The sequence below is a fragment of the Lytechinus variegatus genome, chromosome 2 (assembly GCF_018143015.1).
Source record: "Lytechinus variegatus isolate NC3 chromosome 2, Lvar_3.0, whole genome shotgun sequence".
Lineage (NCBI taxonomy): Eukaryota > Metazoa > Echinodermata > Echinoidea > Temnopleuroida > Toxopneustidae > Lytechinus > Lytechinus variegatus.
This window is the reverse complement of record NC_054741.1, coordinates 65,280,169-65,296,507: the sequence shown is the minus strand read 5'-3', so window position 1 is coordinate 65,296,507 and position 16,339 is coordinate 65,280,169. Positions and strand designations below refer to the sequence as shown.

The following is a 16,339-nucleotide window of genomic DNA, read 5'->3' as shown; positions in this document are numbered from 1 at the left end:
ACATTCGCTTTAAATCACGTTATTTATTCATACGCTGCATACAAGTGACAGTAATGAGATAAACAAACACAATACCAATGGCGATTATACTCTTAATATTGAAAATAACAATTAAAATAATGATAACTACTCTCATATTGTAGTGATGAGCATAAACGTGAAACAACTTTTATTTACAATAATCTTCCTCCGAGGCGCACAAAAAGGGAAAAAATAGGTGGATGAGTGTTGCATCGACGATGAATTGCGTTATTGAGTCGCACGATACTCGGGCTCTTAAGAAAAATCAGTGTAAACCAACTTTCTTACTACGTCTAGAATCATCTTTTCTTCTCAGGTAAAAGTTCGCCAACACAGTGTTAATAGCTACCAAAATGACAATAAAATAAGGGCGTCTAAGATTGCAAGGCTCCACTCGGCCCCGAGGTCTGCCGCTTGCCTTAGCAATGGGATAGTTTCCCTCCGACTTTGGCTTCGATACTTAATTCCTAGATAGGATTTTAAAAATAGAACATGAGCTCCCTGGTAGATTATCACAAAAATGATTTCTGAAATAAAAACATTCACAAAGTCTCATCTTGCAATGCTACAAATACAGTGTAAAGTTTTATTTTTCAATAAATTTTTACTCGGCAAAAAATGTTTTCTGTTGTTTTAAGAGCATTAACATGCTCTTTTAGTATTCTTCTATCGTTCTTCTATTGCTTGGAAGAGTGTTCCGTGAAAAAAAAGGAGTGGATTAGTACTCTGCCTTTTCAAGAATTTTTCTTACTCGTAAAAGAGTGAATATGTGATCACTTTATTCCTTTTAGATTGGGATTCCATTCCTATAAGTATCAAATTCTATCTACTTGTATTCTTCCACCATGTGTTTACAGAGTGCCAGGACTCCTTCAAGTGTCTCCTCTCCGGTTGGGATGATCTGATCAGAGGGAAGGAGAAACCCGTATGATCCCATATCTCTCAGCTCGACCACGTACGAGTACTTGGCTCCCAGTTTGGCGTAACCCCAATCCACACTGCATCCTGAGGCGGCGTCTGCGACACAATCCAGAAAGAACGGAGGCGTCAAGGTTTATCTGTTCTGGGGCCCGTTGCACAAAGAGTTGCGTTTAAACGCAAGTCAAAAAATCAATTGCAAGTCAAAAATGCGCGCTGTTGATTGGTTGAAAATCAAGTTGCGCATGATTTTTAGAGTTGCGTTTGATTGCAACTCTTTCTGCAACGGGCCCCAGACCGTCGTCAGAGGGTCGTAGATTCAGACCTTACTTTCTGTGATTATTTTCTTCACAAAGAATTTATCCACATTGTGGTACACACAACCCAGGTGAGGGAAATATCTACCGATCGGGAATGTATTGTATTCCATGAAACGCAGCTGAAATGCACGTAACAACAGGTTCTCTAAATCATGTAAATAATTAGAGGCCTCTGGTAGAGTTGAACTTAAAGGACAACCCAGGACTGACAAACGGCTATATATTGGAATCATTTAGCAGGGGAGATCGTTCAATCATGACTAGTGGTCTTTCATAGGGCTTTCAATCATTTGTTTATTTATCTATCTATCTATCTATTTATTCATTTTGTTTATGCATTTATTTACTTTCTTATAAATCCGTCGATAGATAGACTGATAGACTGATATATCTTATTTGTCATTTACATTTCAATTATTTACATATGTATGTAAAAGAATGTGAATATTGTATATACCAATCATGATAAAACTTTAAAAATTTGTATACGAAAGATTAATCAAAATGACCCCTAAATATTGCCTTATTGGCTAATAGCTGCAATGCCGGTCGAGATAATGATGATGATGATTGTTTCACTGCCTAAATTTTCTCCTCGCAATCCAGGACCAAAATAAAAATATTCATATTTCAATAACAAATTTGTTAACTTACAGAGAGTCAAGGCGGAGGGTCCATAGAGGTAGTCTGTATTGTACACACTCTCTAAAGCGGTGATAGCCTTCATTCCAGCGTCAAACTAAAAAAAGAAAAATAGAAAATATGATTAAAGATGTTAGTAAAAAGGGTACATGGAGTTTTTATCGATCAAGACCTAACGTTGCAGCCACTGAAATGCATTTTACATTGATTTCGCTATCACTGTATAATGCCCAAATATAAATTATATTTTATTATTTCGCACGGTCGTCCATTCAAAGACCTTATCCGCATGGTGGTAGGAAAAGCTGTATCATCCTCGTCGTCATCCTTATATACATTTACAACTACTTCAAGATGTTGTGGAATTTCTTTATTTTACGTGATCGTTGACTTGCTACAGTCATCATCAAGACCAGCAGCATCGCCGTCTTCGTTCACAAACAACATCTCCACCATCTCACCCACCATCATCGTCACCAGTTCGGCCGATCAACACACACACTCACCCACCCACCCACACACTTATCTTTTCCTCACACATACACACGCTCACCTCCCCCCCCCCCGACGCATATACCATAAAGCTCTCTGTAATAGCTCCATGCAATATCTATCGCACGCACACAATCTCTCTCTCTTCTCCCTCTCTTTCACACACGCCCTCACACACTCACACCATCCCACACACATCCCCCCGACCAAGACATACCTCTCTTTCTCTTTCGCACACACACTTACAACTCAAACACCCTTACATAGTTATACACACACCCCAAGCACCCTCCCCCTTCTCTCTCCCTCGCTCTCTCCATCCAATTATCTCCCTTTTCCTTACGTGATCCTCCAAGTCCTCTGGGAGGCGTGCCCTGGCCGTGTACGACCAGGGAGCAAGCCAGAGCTGAGAGTAACTGTGGAAGTCGATGAAGCAAACGAACTCCTGGTTGGCGTTGAGAAGGAAAGATGTTGTTTCGGCTATCTCGCGTTCAGAGAATGCGTTCGGTCCAGGGTAGGTTTCTGTGCAGGGATTGGGGTTTGCACCCTCACCTATACATGCAGGAAACAAAATGAATAAGGATCCATGCTACCGCTAAGGAAAATCGAATCAATGGGATATCGGTATACTACTGCTTAAAATCGTATTTAAAAAATCTGTAAGATTCAATAGTTTATTCTTTGTTCTTTTTGTTGACCCCCCCCCCCCCTTACAACTGTTTTAGTGGTTTGTTAGAATACCAGGCATAATATATAGCACATGATTCTAAGAAACTATGTGAGCTTTTATGTCAATTATTGATACTAATAAATAAATAAGTAAATCAAATAGAATGTAGGCCTATACATTAGCAAACTGCTTTGTACAGAATAGTTCATATGACCAATCTAGTGTTATAGTGTTAATATTATAAATATTGAATTAGTTACTATTACTTCTTATGTTTGCATACACTTTTTTTTATTTGAAGATATATACAGAGATTTTCAATTTCAGTAAGCCAACAATTACAACTGCATTTTTGATATCACAAATACAGTTGTAATTGTTGGCTATTGAGTTTTTCACCACAATATTAGGAACAGCTACATACCTCCCCATTCATATTCGTAGTTCCTGTTAGGATCGACACCTCGGCATCCAGTGGCGTAACTACGGGGGGGCATGGGGGGGCACGTGCCCCCCCAATCGGCTAGCCAGAAAAAAAAGGGAAAAAGAGAAAAAGAGGGAGAAAGTGAAAGAAACATAGTGGGAAGGAAGAAATTATTGTTAATTATGTTATATTATATTATAATTATGTTATGTTATATTACATAAAAATAAAAAATATATAACTTTATGAAACATAATATGCTCAGGGCCTATGTCTCCATTGTTCCTGATACTCGCATTGTCTGTTTTACGAGATATTATAATCCTGTTGTACTAAAACCTCCCGTTTTCAAGTCAATATACACGAAATATATCTCCACGCACTTCGAATTATTATTGTTTTATGTAGTGACATATCATTTTAAGGTCTTAATATAAAACATTTCCCGTCCGTGCTTACGTTCGCATTAGTGGATTAGTGAGATAATATGTCTGCTCTTCATGATTTCCTAAAATCAGTCCTTAAAATGTCCATTTTTTAAAATCTGAATATCAAAGATTTCAGCTTGCGCTCGCATCATTTGGTTAGTGGTCTACGTGAATTCCTACAAACAAGCCTTAGAATGCCCCTCTTCAGGTGTGAATTTCCAAAATCTCGAGCTCGCAATATTTGAATAGTGAGATGCGTATGATAATCATGACTACAATGACTACAAAAAGTATGTCTTTAGGTGTAATTCTAACAAAATCAGCATGCGCTTGGCACTCGCATTAGATAACTATGGTGAGATATGTGTACTCTTAATGGATTCTTTTAAAAATAGTCCTTAAAATATCCATGTTTGGGGTCAATATATACAAAAATTTCAGCTCGCGCTTCGCGCTCGCTTCATTTGGTTAATGAAATACGTAGGGTCGTCGTGAATTCCAACGAAAGAAGCCTTAAAATGTCCCTCTTCAGGTCTGAATTTCCTAAATTTTTAGCTCGCTTCGCGCTCGCAATATTTGATTAGTAAGATGCGCATTTTAATCATGATTACAATGACAATTGCTTTATGTGTTTGGATGCATATAATTCTAACAAAATCAGCAAGCGCTTGGCACTCGCATTAGAATACTATGGTGAGATATGTATACTCTTAATAGATTCCTAAAATATGTAGTCCTTAAAATGTCTGATTGGGATTAATATATACAAAAATTTCAGCTCGCGCTTCGCGCTCGCATTGTTTGTTTAGCGAAACAGGTACATATCATGATAAAAAAATTTGCTTATAATTTCCCCTTTTAGGTCTGAATATAAAAAAATTCAGCTCGCGCTTCGCGCTCGCATTATGTGATCAGTGACATACATATCCGTTTAATGACACTGTCCTTAAAATATCTCTATTAGGTCAGCATAATTAGCAACTGAGCGCGCTTCGCGCGCTCACTTGGTGACTCAAAATTTTTGCTGGTGCCCCCCCAATGCCGTGACCCACGGTACGCCACTGTCGGCATCCATTACCCCTGTTAACCGATCGAGTCTTCCTCCACAGTCGGTCCTAGGATATGAAATCGTTATGAATATGTTTCATCACATATCAGTCTTACTAGTAGTGATGAACTATTGATATATATCTTATAATTATTTTCCTCTGGATCTTGCCAAAACTATTTTTTCTCGTATTTTTGATATAAAATCTATAACCTGGTCCTTGAACGTTAATTAGAATTTGCCCCAAATTGTCCATGAGTTCAGCTCGTTTGCTTCGTTCCCTCGTATACGTTTCTTAACGTTTTACAAAATTCACCACATACGTAAGTAAATGAAATATTATAATCATTAATCCTAAATCTAAACACAAATTCTGCCTAAAATTCATACACAAACACACAATTTGCATATTATTACAATAGGCCTACATTTTCTGCAGTAACATGTAATTTTCTCATTTAAATAGTTTGATGGTGAAATTGTTAACTTGATCCTCGTAGTACAAATAGTAAAAACATATTCATACAAGCAGTAAGGTGAATTGTGAAGTAGATTTGGTTACTCTTTTACTTGTAGTAAAGTTGCAAGCATTGTCTTTCCTTACAGAATTGCAAGAATGATCTATATATTACTTACAAAGTTCCAAGAATGATAATAGCCATCGACGTTGAGTGAGGGTACAATGTAAAAATCGAAAGTATCTAGGATTTCTGTCACATCGTTGTCCACGCCGTACCTCTCCAGAAGCTGCACCGAGTAGACAAAATGTTTCATTATCAAAGTTATATTCTTATGATTTTATCAATAGCTTATAATAATGACTAATACATGGAATTATTTTATAAATTACACGTAATATTTGTAACTAATCTCAGAAGAATTATTAAAAATAGAAACAATGTTTTTGTAAACTTACACGATTACAAATCAGTATTGGAACCCCTGCCCCTAATTTCCATGTCCCTCAGAGAGAGAGTAGAACTTTTTTGCGAGCATAACCATGCATTATACAGCCATAGTGTACTCATGTGGCCCTTCATTATCAAGATAAATTATTAACTTTACCATTGGGTATGCAATGTAAAACGATGTTGAGAAAATCACCCTTTATTGAGTAAAAGTTGACTGACTTGCCTGTGTATAGTTGGGTACAGGTGTACATTAAGTAAAATGCACGAGTATTCCCTTTTCCCAAACAATTTGGTAAACCTTTTTAAAGTGTGTGAGAGTTTTAGAAGATATAGCATCGTAAGTTGTATAATAGGAGGATTCTTACAGACTTGGTGATAAACATGACTGTAGCTGGTGAGATCCATTCACGTGCGTGGATGCCTCCCTGCCAGTAGACTGCTTTCTTTGTGCCACCACCTCCTGTACTGATCTAGAAAAATAAGGATACGTGAGATACGATAAATTGAAATATAATCAGGTAAAAAGACAACACTGGAATGATCGAAGAACTTGACAAAGAATAGAATGGACGGGGAAAGAGAAAGAGACACATTGCGGTGGTGTCATGTATATGACCTATTATACAGTGCGTATCAAAAAAAAGTTTACACTTTGAAAAAGCCCTGGGAATTAAAAAATATACAACATGTGGGTAATTTTTTTCACGTATAATTATTGGTTTGGGTCTCATCTATCCAATGAAAGTAAAAGTTTTGACAGAATGTTACACTTGAGTGAGCACTGTCCATTTTTGTAAAGCTCGCAGAAATCTGTTTGCGCAGAAATGCTTGTTTTCACGCTGTGTCAAGGGGAAAGGGCGAAATCAAACTTACCCTGCGAAGCATTTCTCATAAATTTCCCTAGCACTTTTAGCCAATTGAAATAAAACGGATACATTCAAGCATTTTGTAACAATTTTGTCGCCCAAATTTGAAATTTTAACACTTAGTAAGCGCAACCTTTACCCATTTTGTGCCAGCTGGATCTGAGGACATAACTGAATCTGAACAAAAGTTTATATCAGCCATCTCCAGCATTTTTCACTAAGTTTTTATCATTTAAAGTTGGTTTACATTTAATTTTCATTTAATACTTGTTTCTCCACACTTTTTCCAAGCTTGGCAATGATTAACAAAATGAAAATGAAGCCTAAGCCATTTCGTGTAAATCACAGCTCAGTGTAAAGCAAATATCGTCACGATGGACTCGGTGTGTGGGGGAGTGGGAGGGGGGCGCAATGCACTCTTCGAAGTGTTTTGGGAAAGGAAACAAGTTTAAAAAGGTAAAAGATATCTTCATATCAATTTTACTTGCTAATTTCCACGTGTTCTTCATGATTAAGGTCTACTTTTATTCGCATAACTATTTCAAAGTTCTGCGCAAATCATTTTTCACCAACTTTTCAAAACAAAGTGGTGCTCACTCAAGCGGAAATATTTTTCGACAGTTATATCGTCATTTGCTTAAATGGATCTGTACCAATGCTAAAATGTGCGAAAATTGTCAGGATATTACAAATATATAATTTTACAGGATTTTTTCTAAGTGTAAACTTTTTTTTGATACGCACTGTATAACCCTTAACCCCACCCCCATTGCTTTCAACTTTGAAACAAGAAGTACTTTTTTCGAGGGAAATACGAATTTCAGCCAAAAAAGTAAAAAAGGGTGCATGTAAAATACATTAGTGCTTTTTACCCATACATGTCTTTAAATATGATAAAGAAATAAGAACAATATTGTTAGTCCAGGTATGGATTCTCATTCTTGTCATAGTCTTTTACATGATGGATGCAGAAGAAATGTGCTGATGTGAAAATATCGCATGAAGTTAGGACTGGGGTAAGTTGAACCAGAGAACATGGGGCAAGTTGAGCCATGGTAATTCTTATGGTAATGTACAATAAAAACAACAACAATCTTTTAAAAGCCATTGATATGCAGGCAGAAAGGAGCAAAACCACATGACAGTTCTTTTACTTGTAGAGGATGCTAGTATTTGAAAAGACTTTAAATAAAAAATTGCATGCTGGTTCTTCCCGCATACATTTTGTACATAGTTTTTGTGGCTCAAATTACCCCAGAAGGTGACACAACTTACCACAGAGATGGGGCAAGTTGAGCCATTTGACATCGATTTTTTCCAAAGGTCACAATGACTTTCAGTGTGGGGGTAGAAAGTTATATAAAGGTGAAAAATATTTCCCAAGAATCAAATTTAAAGGCAAGGTACTTATTTCTGTCTACATTATTATTATTCATATCAATTCTAAAGGCGCTGTCACACATTGGCGTTTTAGACAGCGTATGCCCGACGTATGAGGAATTTGGCGAATACGCTGGCGTACGTCGAATACGTTACGGGTAAGTTTTGCATACGTTAAGAGTACGCTAAAACACGCTGGTATACGTCGTCATACGGCGAGGTTGTCGAAAAATTTTGTGCAAGCACAAAATTTTTCGACGTATGCCAGCGTATGGCTTATACGTCCCGCATACGCGGGCCATAAGTTGTAGGCAAGTTACGCGATCGTTGATACACGTTGACACACGTTATTCGTAAGTTACTCATAAGTCGATGTACGTCGAGATAATGTCCAGCGTACCCTAAAACTTACTTCTAACCTATGAGTAACGTGCTTTGAACGTATGTGTAACTTAACTCCAACGTATATTGACGTATGAAGACGTATGAAGACGTGCTCCGGACGACCACAAAACTTACTGAACGTGTTTATAACTTACAGCTACCGTATAATGGCGTATTGACAACGTTTATAGGAATTGGTATATAAAGGTGGGGTTCACAGGAGTTTTCTTCGGCATGGCGGTGGTGTTGATACGGTGATGTATCGTGCGCTTATGATTTGAATAGTCGAGCGGCAGCCTTTTTATAATATAGGCTACGACACGTGTTCGTACGTCAGCGATACGCTGCCGCGCGCTATGCGTAAGTTAGGCTATCGTAGGGCATAAGTTGTGTACGCCAGCAAAACGCTAAGCATTCGTTGGAATACGTTACTTATAAGTTAACGAATCGTTCGATATAAGTTACTAATACGTTATGTATACGTCCAACTCGTTATGAATACGCTAAGTATACGCCCAGAGTTGAAAAAAAAATCAAAGTTCAGCGTATGCCGACGTTTTAGAGAAATTTTGATACGTCGGGCATACGCTGTCTAAAACGCCAAGGTGTGACACCACCTTTACATGCAAAATGCAAAGAGTGTCACAACTTACCCCGCCTTCGATCCCTGTATACGTATGGCCAATGAGTTTCTAAGTCATGAAATACACCTTGTTCAATCTCAAATGACCCTGGTTCACTGTCCAAGGTTTGCAACGATTATATATAGAGTCATATAATCATAGTTCTTTACATCTTTAAACTAATTGAAATGTATATAATTCAGAGAGAGCTTGTGGACGATTTCAAACCTTCAGAGCGTTGATAGCACGACCATGGTAAGATGTTGCGATCTGGAATTGCTGAGCAATAGAGCTGTATTCATCTGCAATATCAAAAACCCAAGCTTGGATCTATGTAATGAGTGAAAGAAAATAATAAATATATTTCAAGATTTAACTAGCTAAACACTATAAGCATGACATCCGTAAAATGGACGGTTGTCTCGACATTATAAGTATAACACTATGAAAACATGAACTAACAAATGGCACGTCAAATATACCAATGTTCACATTATTCCACACATCATCGTATACATTATTTCACTTCTGGGGCCTGGTGCAGAAAGAGTTGCGTTTTTAAAAACGCAGTCAAAATATCAAGCGCAAGTCCTGGTGGGCATTTCTTCAATATTTTCGTCCGACAAGTTGTCAGATCTGACAACTTTCCTGGATTCTGATTGGTTGAGAAGCACTGTTACTATAGTAATGTCGGATAAAACAGGACTTGTCGGATAAACGCCCGACACGTCCTTTAATGAAACGCTCCCCCGAATACGGGTGCTTTATTGGCTGAAACTCAAGTTGCGCAAGATTTCTTGAGTTGCCTTTGATCGCAATTCTTTCTGCAATGGGCCCGAGATAACACAGCCTTCTTTGTCATGTCTGTTAAGATATAACTCAAACACATTTTTATAATTAGTTGCCCTCTGAAATAGCTACATGATTATTGTTTAACTTTAAGAAAAAAATTGGCGAACACTGGGGTTAACCAAATTTGAATTCACTCTTTTTTTCTCGTTCTGATATATTTCATCATCTGTGTGAATATCTATCTTTCGCTCGATTTTACCAAACTCACCTCGGCATATGTGTGATATAGGCTGTAAATGAAATCCGCACCGATCTCGACTTCATCTTCAGAGCGGACCTGGGAGTCAATGATGGACTGGACATCGTCGATCATGACAGAATATTTAATCTGTTTAGCATCCAACAATTCCTTGATGTCATCCTGGAAGCGAGGTTGGACAAGGATGTCGGTCGGTCGCTTTGTGGTTCGGGGTTGAGACCAGAATGATATCTATTAAGGGAAGATGAGGGAAATGAATTTACCACCGCACCATAACTACTACTTCTTAATTAAATGAAAAGATCCTCCTATATGCAACTTGAACGATATAGGTCGTTTTGGTGGTTCGCGGCCGAGTTCAGAAATATACATATGGAGAGAGAGGGGGGAGGAAAGTAACTTCATTTCTTCTTAAACAGTTAAAAGGAATGGTCCGGGCTGAAAATATTTATATCTAAATAAATAAAGTAAAATTCACTGAGCAAAATGCTGAAAATTTCATCAAAATCGGACACAAATGACGTAGTTATTGAATTTTAAAGTTTATCAATATTTTGTGAAAACAGTTATTATGCGCATCAGCATGAGTATTCATTAGGTGGGCTGATGATGTCATATCCCCACTTTCCTTTTTCGTATGTTATTACATGAAAACATTTAAATGTCTCCATTATGATTTAATAGGTTGCGGCAATAATTCCAATTGTTTTTATTCTTGGTATAAAAATTTTGAATGAACCTAATTTTATATAATAAAATACAAAAGAATAAGTGGGAATGTGACATCACTAGTCCACCTAACGAATATTCGTAAAGACATGCCTGGAACTGTTTCACCGGAATAATCTTTAAAATTCAATAACTTTGTTAATTGTTATCCAATTTCGATCAATTTTTTCAGCATTTTGCTTTGTAAATTTTACTATATTTATTGAGATATTAATAACTCCAGCCTGGACAATCCCTTTCATTTCAACTTGGGTATTCGTGGTCAGGTGACTTCGTATCATATTTTCACTTTGTTAATCACCATGATCACGCGTAATGAATGTAACATAAGCCGTTTAATAGCGCTTAATACATCTCCAAACATTATCCTATTATTGTATTCGAATTCACAGCAGTGTTCATATTCATCTTAATTCCATGTAACCTTCATTTATATTATATATAACAATTGATAAATGAATCCAAATTTTAGAAATTCAGTCAGTACACTGTGTGTATGAAAATAATTGTGTCCATGTAATGTGTATTCAACAGTCGGTACACAGTGTTCCCACCATGGTATTCCACGATGAAATCCTGTTCCAAATCCTCCTTACCCTTCCGTCAAGTTCATTTTTCAGGTTGTTAAGAAAGTCAAGCTGTAGTTCATCCCTCGGCTCCACACGAAGTGCCTGATATCTAGGAAAGTGAAGGACACAAAAATGATGAAAATTAAATGAAAATTTATTTTCATATTTCAAAGAGTTTTCTAAAAAAAAATTTGTGACTGGACCTTAAAGCCCCAACATAAATCCAAGCCAATGGATGAGATGTGAGAACATTTATTCATTCATCAGGGTTATATTCCCAGTAATTTGGCAAAATAGACAATTTTACTTTATACATCTTTCCTCGGGACCTACTGTATATACGAGGTATTTAGTCGCCCGTTGGCTCTACATTGTTTGTTTACCATTACACCTATAGTTTTTCTAGTAAGCATATATAATGAATATTAGTTTATAGTTAATTGTTTTAACGAAATAATAATGAAGCCTTTATCACCATCATCATCTTTTATCGTTTTCTAATTATTAGTAATGCACATAATTATGCATTGTTTAAAAAGAACTTTCAAACATTTTACTTACCGACATAATCTTCTTCGCCCCCGTAATCTTCATCATCAAACTTGCCATCACAATCTTCATCATTATTTTCTTCTTATTATTGATGCATTTATGCTTAATTCTTTAAATTATTGGTTTTATTGTTTTATTTGGGATAGTTTTTTTGTTTCTGTTTATCATTTCCACCCTGCCACTACCATCCCTATAATATTCTTCATCATCCTCACCATCAGAATTATCAACATCATCGTCATCTTTATTTTAATTTTTTGTTCTTCTCACTGATGCATTCATGATTCATTGTCTTTGAATTATTACATTTCATTCATTTATTTTTACAGCAAAAAGCTGTACCTTCATGAACGTGATGAATATGAAAGAAACAAAAATCCCTTCTCAATCATAATATAAAAAAAAACAAAGTAATACATTACTCACCCATCATATCGCACGGCTGCAGCAGCAGTAGCCAGAGCAAGAAGAATAAAAATCTTCATCTTGTAGAATCTATCGCCCCGATTCACACAACCTAAAGATTCTTATAACGTCCCTTTTCATTCTTTTTATACCTTCCCATTCATCAAATTCCCAGCACACACTAGATTAATTATCAAAAGAGGATTTAATCATGATACTTGTTTTCAAAATAACCTTATAAGATTTTCAGCAAATATCTCCTAGGGTCTAATTCTCCAAGAATTTTATAATTAATAGGGAGGCATTTAATTGTTTGTTTCTATCACGATTGCAGAAACGAAAGATTTTTAGACATTAAAATGGTATATATTCAGAGATGAAGCAACAATTCATCTTTTAAAGCTTAATTTGCATTTGAAATGCTAAAGATAGTTATTTATTATAATGGAATTTCGGTACCCTATAAGTTGACTTAAATGGTTTGATAAATGTAATTAGTATATTTCCCTTGAAGCATGGGGTGGTATATGTTCATGTTCATGCCAGTTTATGTTAAGGTTATGTTAACCGGGCATGGTGGCTCAATGGTAGAGCGTCCGCCTCATGAACGGGAGGCCGTGGGTTCGATCCTCGGCGAGTCATACTAAGGACTTATAAAAACGGGACCTTCTGCCTTCTTGCTTGGCGCTCAGCATTTAGATTGGAGAAGGGTAATAATATCATAATATGTTATGCAGGGTCTGCTGGTAGAGCAGTTTCTTAACTGAAGTGGCTACCCTGGGTAAATAAAACGTTATTATTATTATTATTATAAGGTTGTTTATGATCAAAGTTCTAATCAAATTCAAAATTTGTTCATAAATAACTCATTATTATAATCATTAGTCAAGCAACGCGGACTGTAATCTTTGCAATAAGACAAAAACGCAGAAATTTTCCATTGCCTAACTTTAAATGTAAAATAAAAGGACACGTCCACCTCAACAAAGGTTGATTTGAATTTTTCTCAAAAAAAATCAAGAAGAATAACACTAAAAGTTTCATCAAAATCGGATGCAAAATAAGCAAGTTATGACATTTTAAAACTTCGCTTAATTTCTCAAAACACATCCTGGTCGGTATGCAAATGAGGCAACTGAAGACATCAGCCACTCATTTCTTTTGTATTTTATTAAATGAAATATGAAATATTCTAATTTTTCTCCTCACTGTCATGTGAAGAGAATTTTATTCTTCCCTAAATATGTGGAATTACAATTTTCGTAACATTTTGTGGTTCAGTCAAGTTGGTCCTTATCGTCAAATTTGTAAAAATTGAAATATTGTATAATTCAAACAATAAAAAAAGAAATAGTGAGTGAGGGACGTCATCAACTTTCTCATTTGCATGTCACTTAGTGGAGCATATAACTATTTTGTGAAAAAAAATTAAGCGAATCTTTAGAATGTCATAAATTTCTCATTTTACATCCAATTTGGATTAAATTTTCAGCGTAATGCTAGTTTAATTTTTCTCGTTTGATTCAAATCAACATTTTCTGGGATGTACTTGACCTTTAAGTGCGGGAGCGAAATACTGCGAGAGAAATTCTGCGGGGTTTTTTTTAAATGCAAAGTTCGGCCGATTAAATCGTTTATAACAAGGTTTACATACAAATTCATGCAATATTGTATAAATAATTTGATGATCAATATATATTTATATAATATGTCATTATCTCCCCCTTCTCTCTTTCTCTGAAAAGTGTGTGTGTGGGGGGGGGTATATCCCCCACCCTCGGATGTACGTCAGTGGTGTTCTATTAATATCTTGGAAGTGAGAAAATTACCAAGGAAATCGTCTTTTAACACTATTTGAATCGAATAAATCTTTTTCATTTTTTATAGATTTTTTTAGTTTAGAGCCTGCTTGGTCCACTCTTTTGTAATCTTTCAGAAACTGTTCATTATATCTCAATTTGCACCCTTTGATATATTATTCATTTAATCTCCCAATACATTTATTTTGTTAATAGCTTTTTATCCTATCTGTTCAAATATAATAAATGAATAAAATTGAAATCCCATTCACGCTGTATATAGTTCATTAAAAAAAAATCGTTTGACGCAATAAGCTTAACTTCGCATTGAAAATCGGGCACGTCTTTATCTCACTAAGATTTTCGTCACGCTATTTTCAAACGACATGTGTTTTAATCGCAACCTTTTTCTCTTATTTACTCGAGTACGTGTGTATAACCTATTCGATGCCATGTTATAAATGGAATTATTTTAAATTGACTCTGTTTAAGGTCGATTTAATCGGATTGTGTGAATTTTGACCGGAATCATATAGCATTAGTGGCCTTGGATTCATTTTTTCGGATCTGAATCATTTTTAAAATATTCATTACAAGCCTAATCATTCCAATTGTATGAATACGACTATTTTGAGCAGAGAAGATTTTACCTTCAATAACTATGATTTAGGGTATAGGCGGCCACATAATGTTCAAGGAGCTCCTATATTACCCCGGCAAAGCAAGTCTAGTCCGGTTGTTCTCACAGCGTTTCAAGGAATAAATTCCTTCAGGTATACCATTTACTTCACTTGGGTTGAGTGCAGCACATCGTGGATAGATTCCTTGCTGACAGAAATTGCGCCATGGCTGGGATTCAAATCCACGACCCTGTTTCAAAGTCAGAAGACTAATCCACTGAGCCACAACGCTCAACAAAATAAAGTCATAAAAAATACTCGAAATTTTTACGTGAAATATCAAACTGTGCATAAACATGAGTCGATGTCATATAAACTGAACAAAACAGAATTGAATAAAGAATCTGTCGAAACTGTATCACATCAATTTTTTGTAAGGTAGTGTATAAAATCTGCTTATATTTTTAAGTAGTTTTTAGTAGCCTGGACTGATTTCACAACATATCTCCGTTTTTTGTAGATTTCGGGGATCTCTTTTCAGTCCACGTTCTAGGCGTAATTGAAGATTTCAGTGCAAAATTAATGGATAAAAGTGTGTGATCAGAAGAGAGAGAGAGAGATGGGGGAGTGGGGCATTGCTTTACGCAGAAATTGTTGGGGGCAAGAGGCATAGAAATTATCAAAGATACTCGAAAGCGAGTTAGCAAAGATCGAGACCGAGCTAAACATGGGGGCGCTTTTGCCTTTTCTCAAGTGAAATTGAAGCACTTCGTGTACACTTATAGTCAAATTTGTGAAAATTTTCAATAAAAAATGTAAGTTTTAAAATTGATGGGTCAACTCGTAAAAGGGAAGGCAGCATTTATGCGCGTGTGTAGAAACGATTACATTTTGCCATCAAAAAATATCTCTCTTTTTCTTACTTTGCACGCCCCCACACACAAATACATTTCTTTTTTCGTCTTTCTTTCCCTACATCTTTAATCTGTCATTCAAGATCGTGTCAAAGGACCTGTGTCAGTTTACATTTTCCATGTGCTCCGCCCATTGAGGAGGAACTAGTATAGATAATTCATCCAAGCTCCGCCTTCTCTGGGAACGTGCCCATCTTGAGTGTCTGCAATCCTTGATGCTATCAACAAGGGGCGAATCAAGGGCTTTGTGGGAGTGGGAACACATGGAAACTGAGCAGCGATTGCAAGATTTTGTAGACACGCAGAAAAAAAGAGATACAAGTTTACCACTCCACAAAGAGAAACTGCATCCAAATATATCCAGAAAGAAACCCCAAAATATTCTTACTTTCCAAATAAGCCCCCCCCCCCACCCAAAATAAATAAATAAGTAAAGTACAAAAATGTTAAAAGAGGAGGATAACCTCTAATTAAGGAGAGGCACAATGCAACATTTTATGAACAATGTGGACCCTGAGCCCACCCCCCTCCCTCCCTGGCCCATGCTTGATAATCAACTACAAGAAAAGTTAC

General features: G+C 36.4%; 1 protein-coding gene across 1 annotated transcript; it reads right to left on the bottom strand.

The window, feature by feature from the left end:
* Positions 1-690: 690 nt before the first annotated feature.
* LOC121408671 (carboxypeptidase B-like) lies at positions 691-12,580 on the bottom strand. Its single transcript, XM_041600214.1, has 11 exons — positions 12,455-12,580; positions 11,504-11,585; positions 10,188-10,409; positions 9,356-9,457; positions 6,240-6,344; positions 5,600-5,710; positions 4,964-5,030; positions 3,488-3,526; positions 2,737-2,945; positions 1,914-1,998; positions 691-1,038 (listed from the first exon to the last, which is right to left on the bottom strand). Exons 1-11 carry the CDS (start codon positions 12,511-12,513, stop codon positions 848-850), a joined length of 1,272 nt encoding a protein of 423 aa, XP_041456148.1. The 5' UTR covers positions 12,514-12,580; the 3' UTR covers positions 691-847.
* Between the last annotated feature and the right edge of the window lie 3,759 nt (positions 12,581-16,339).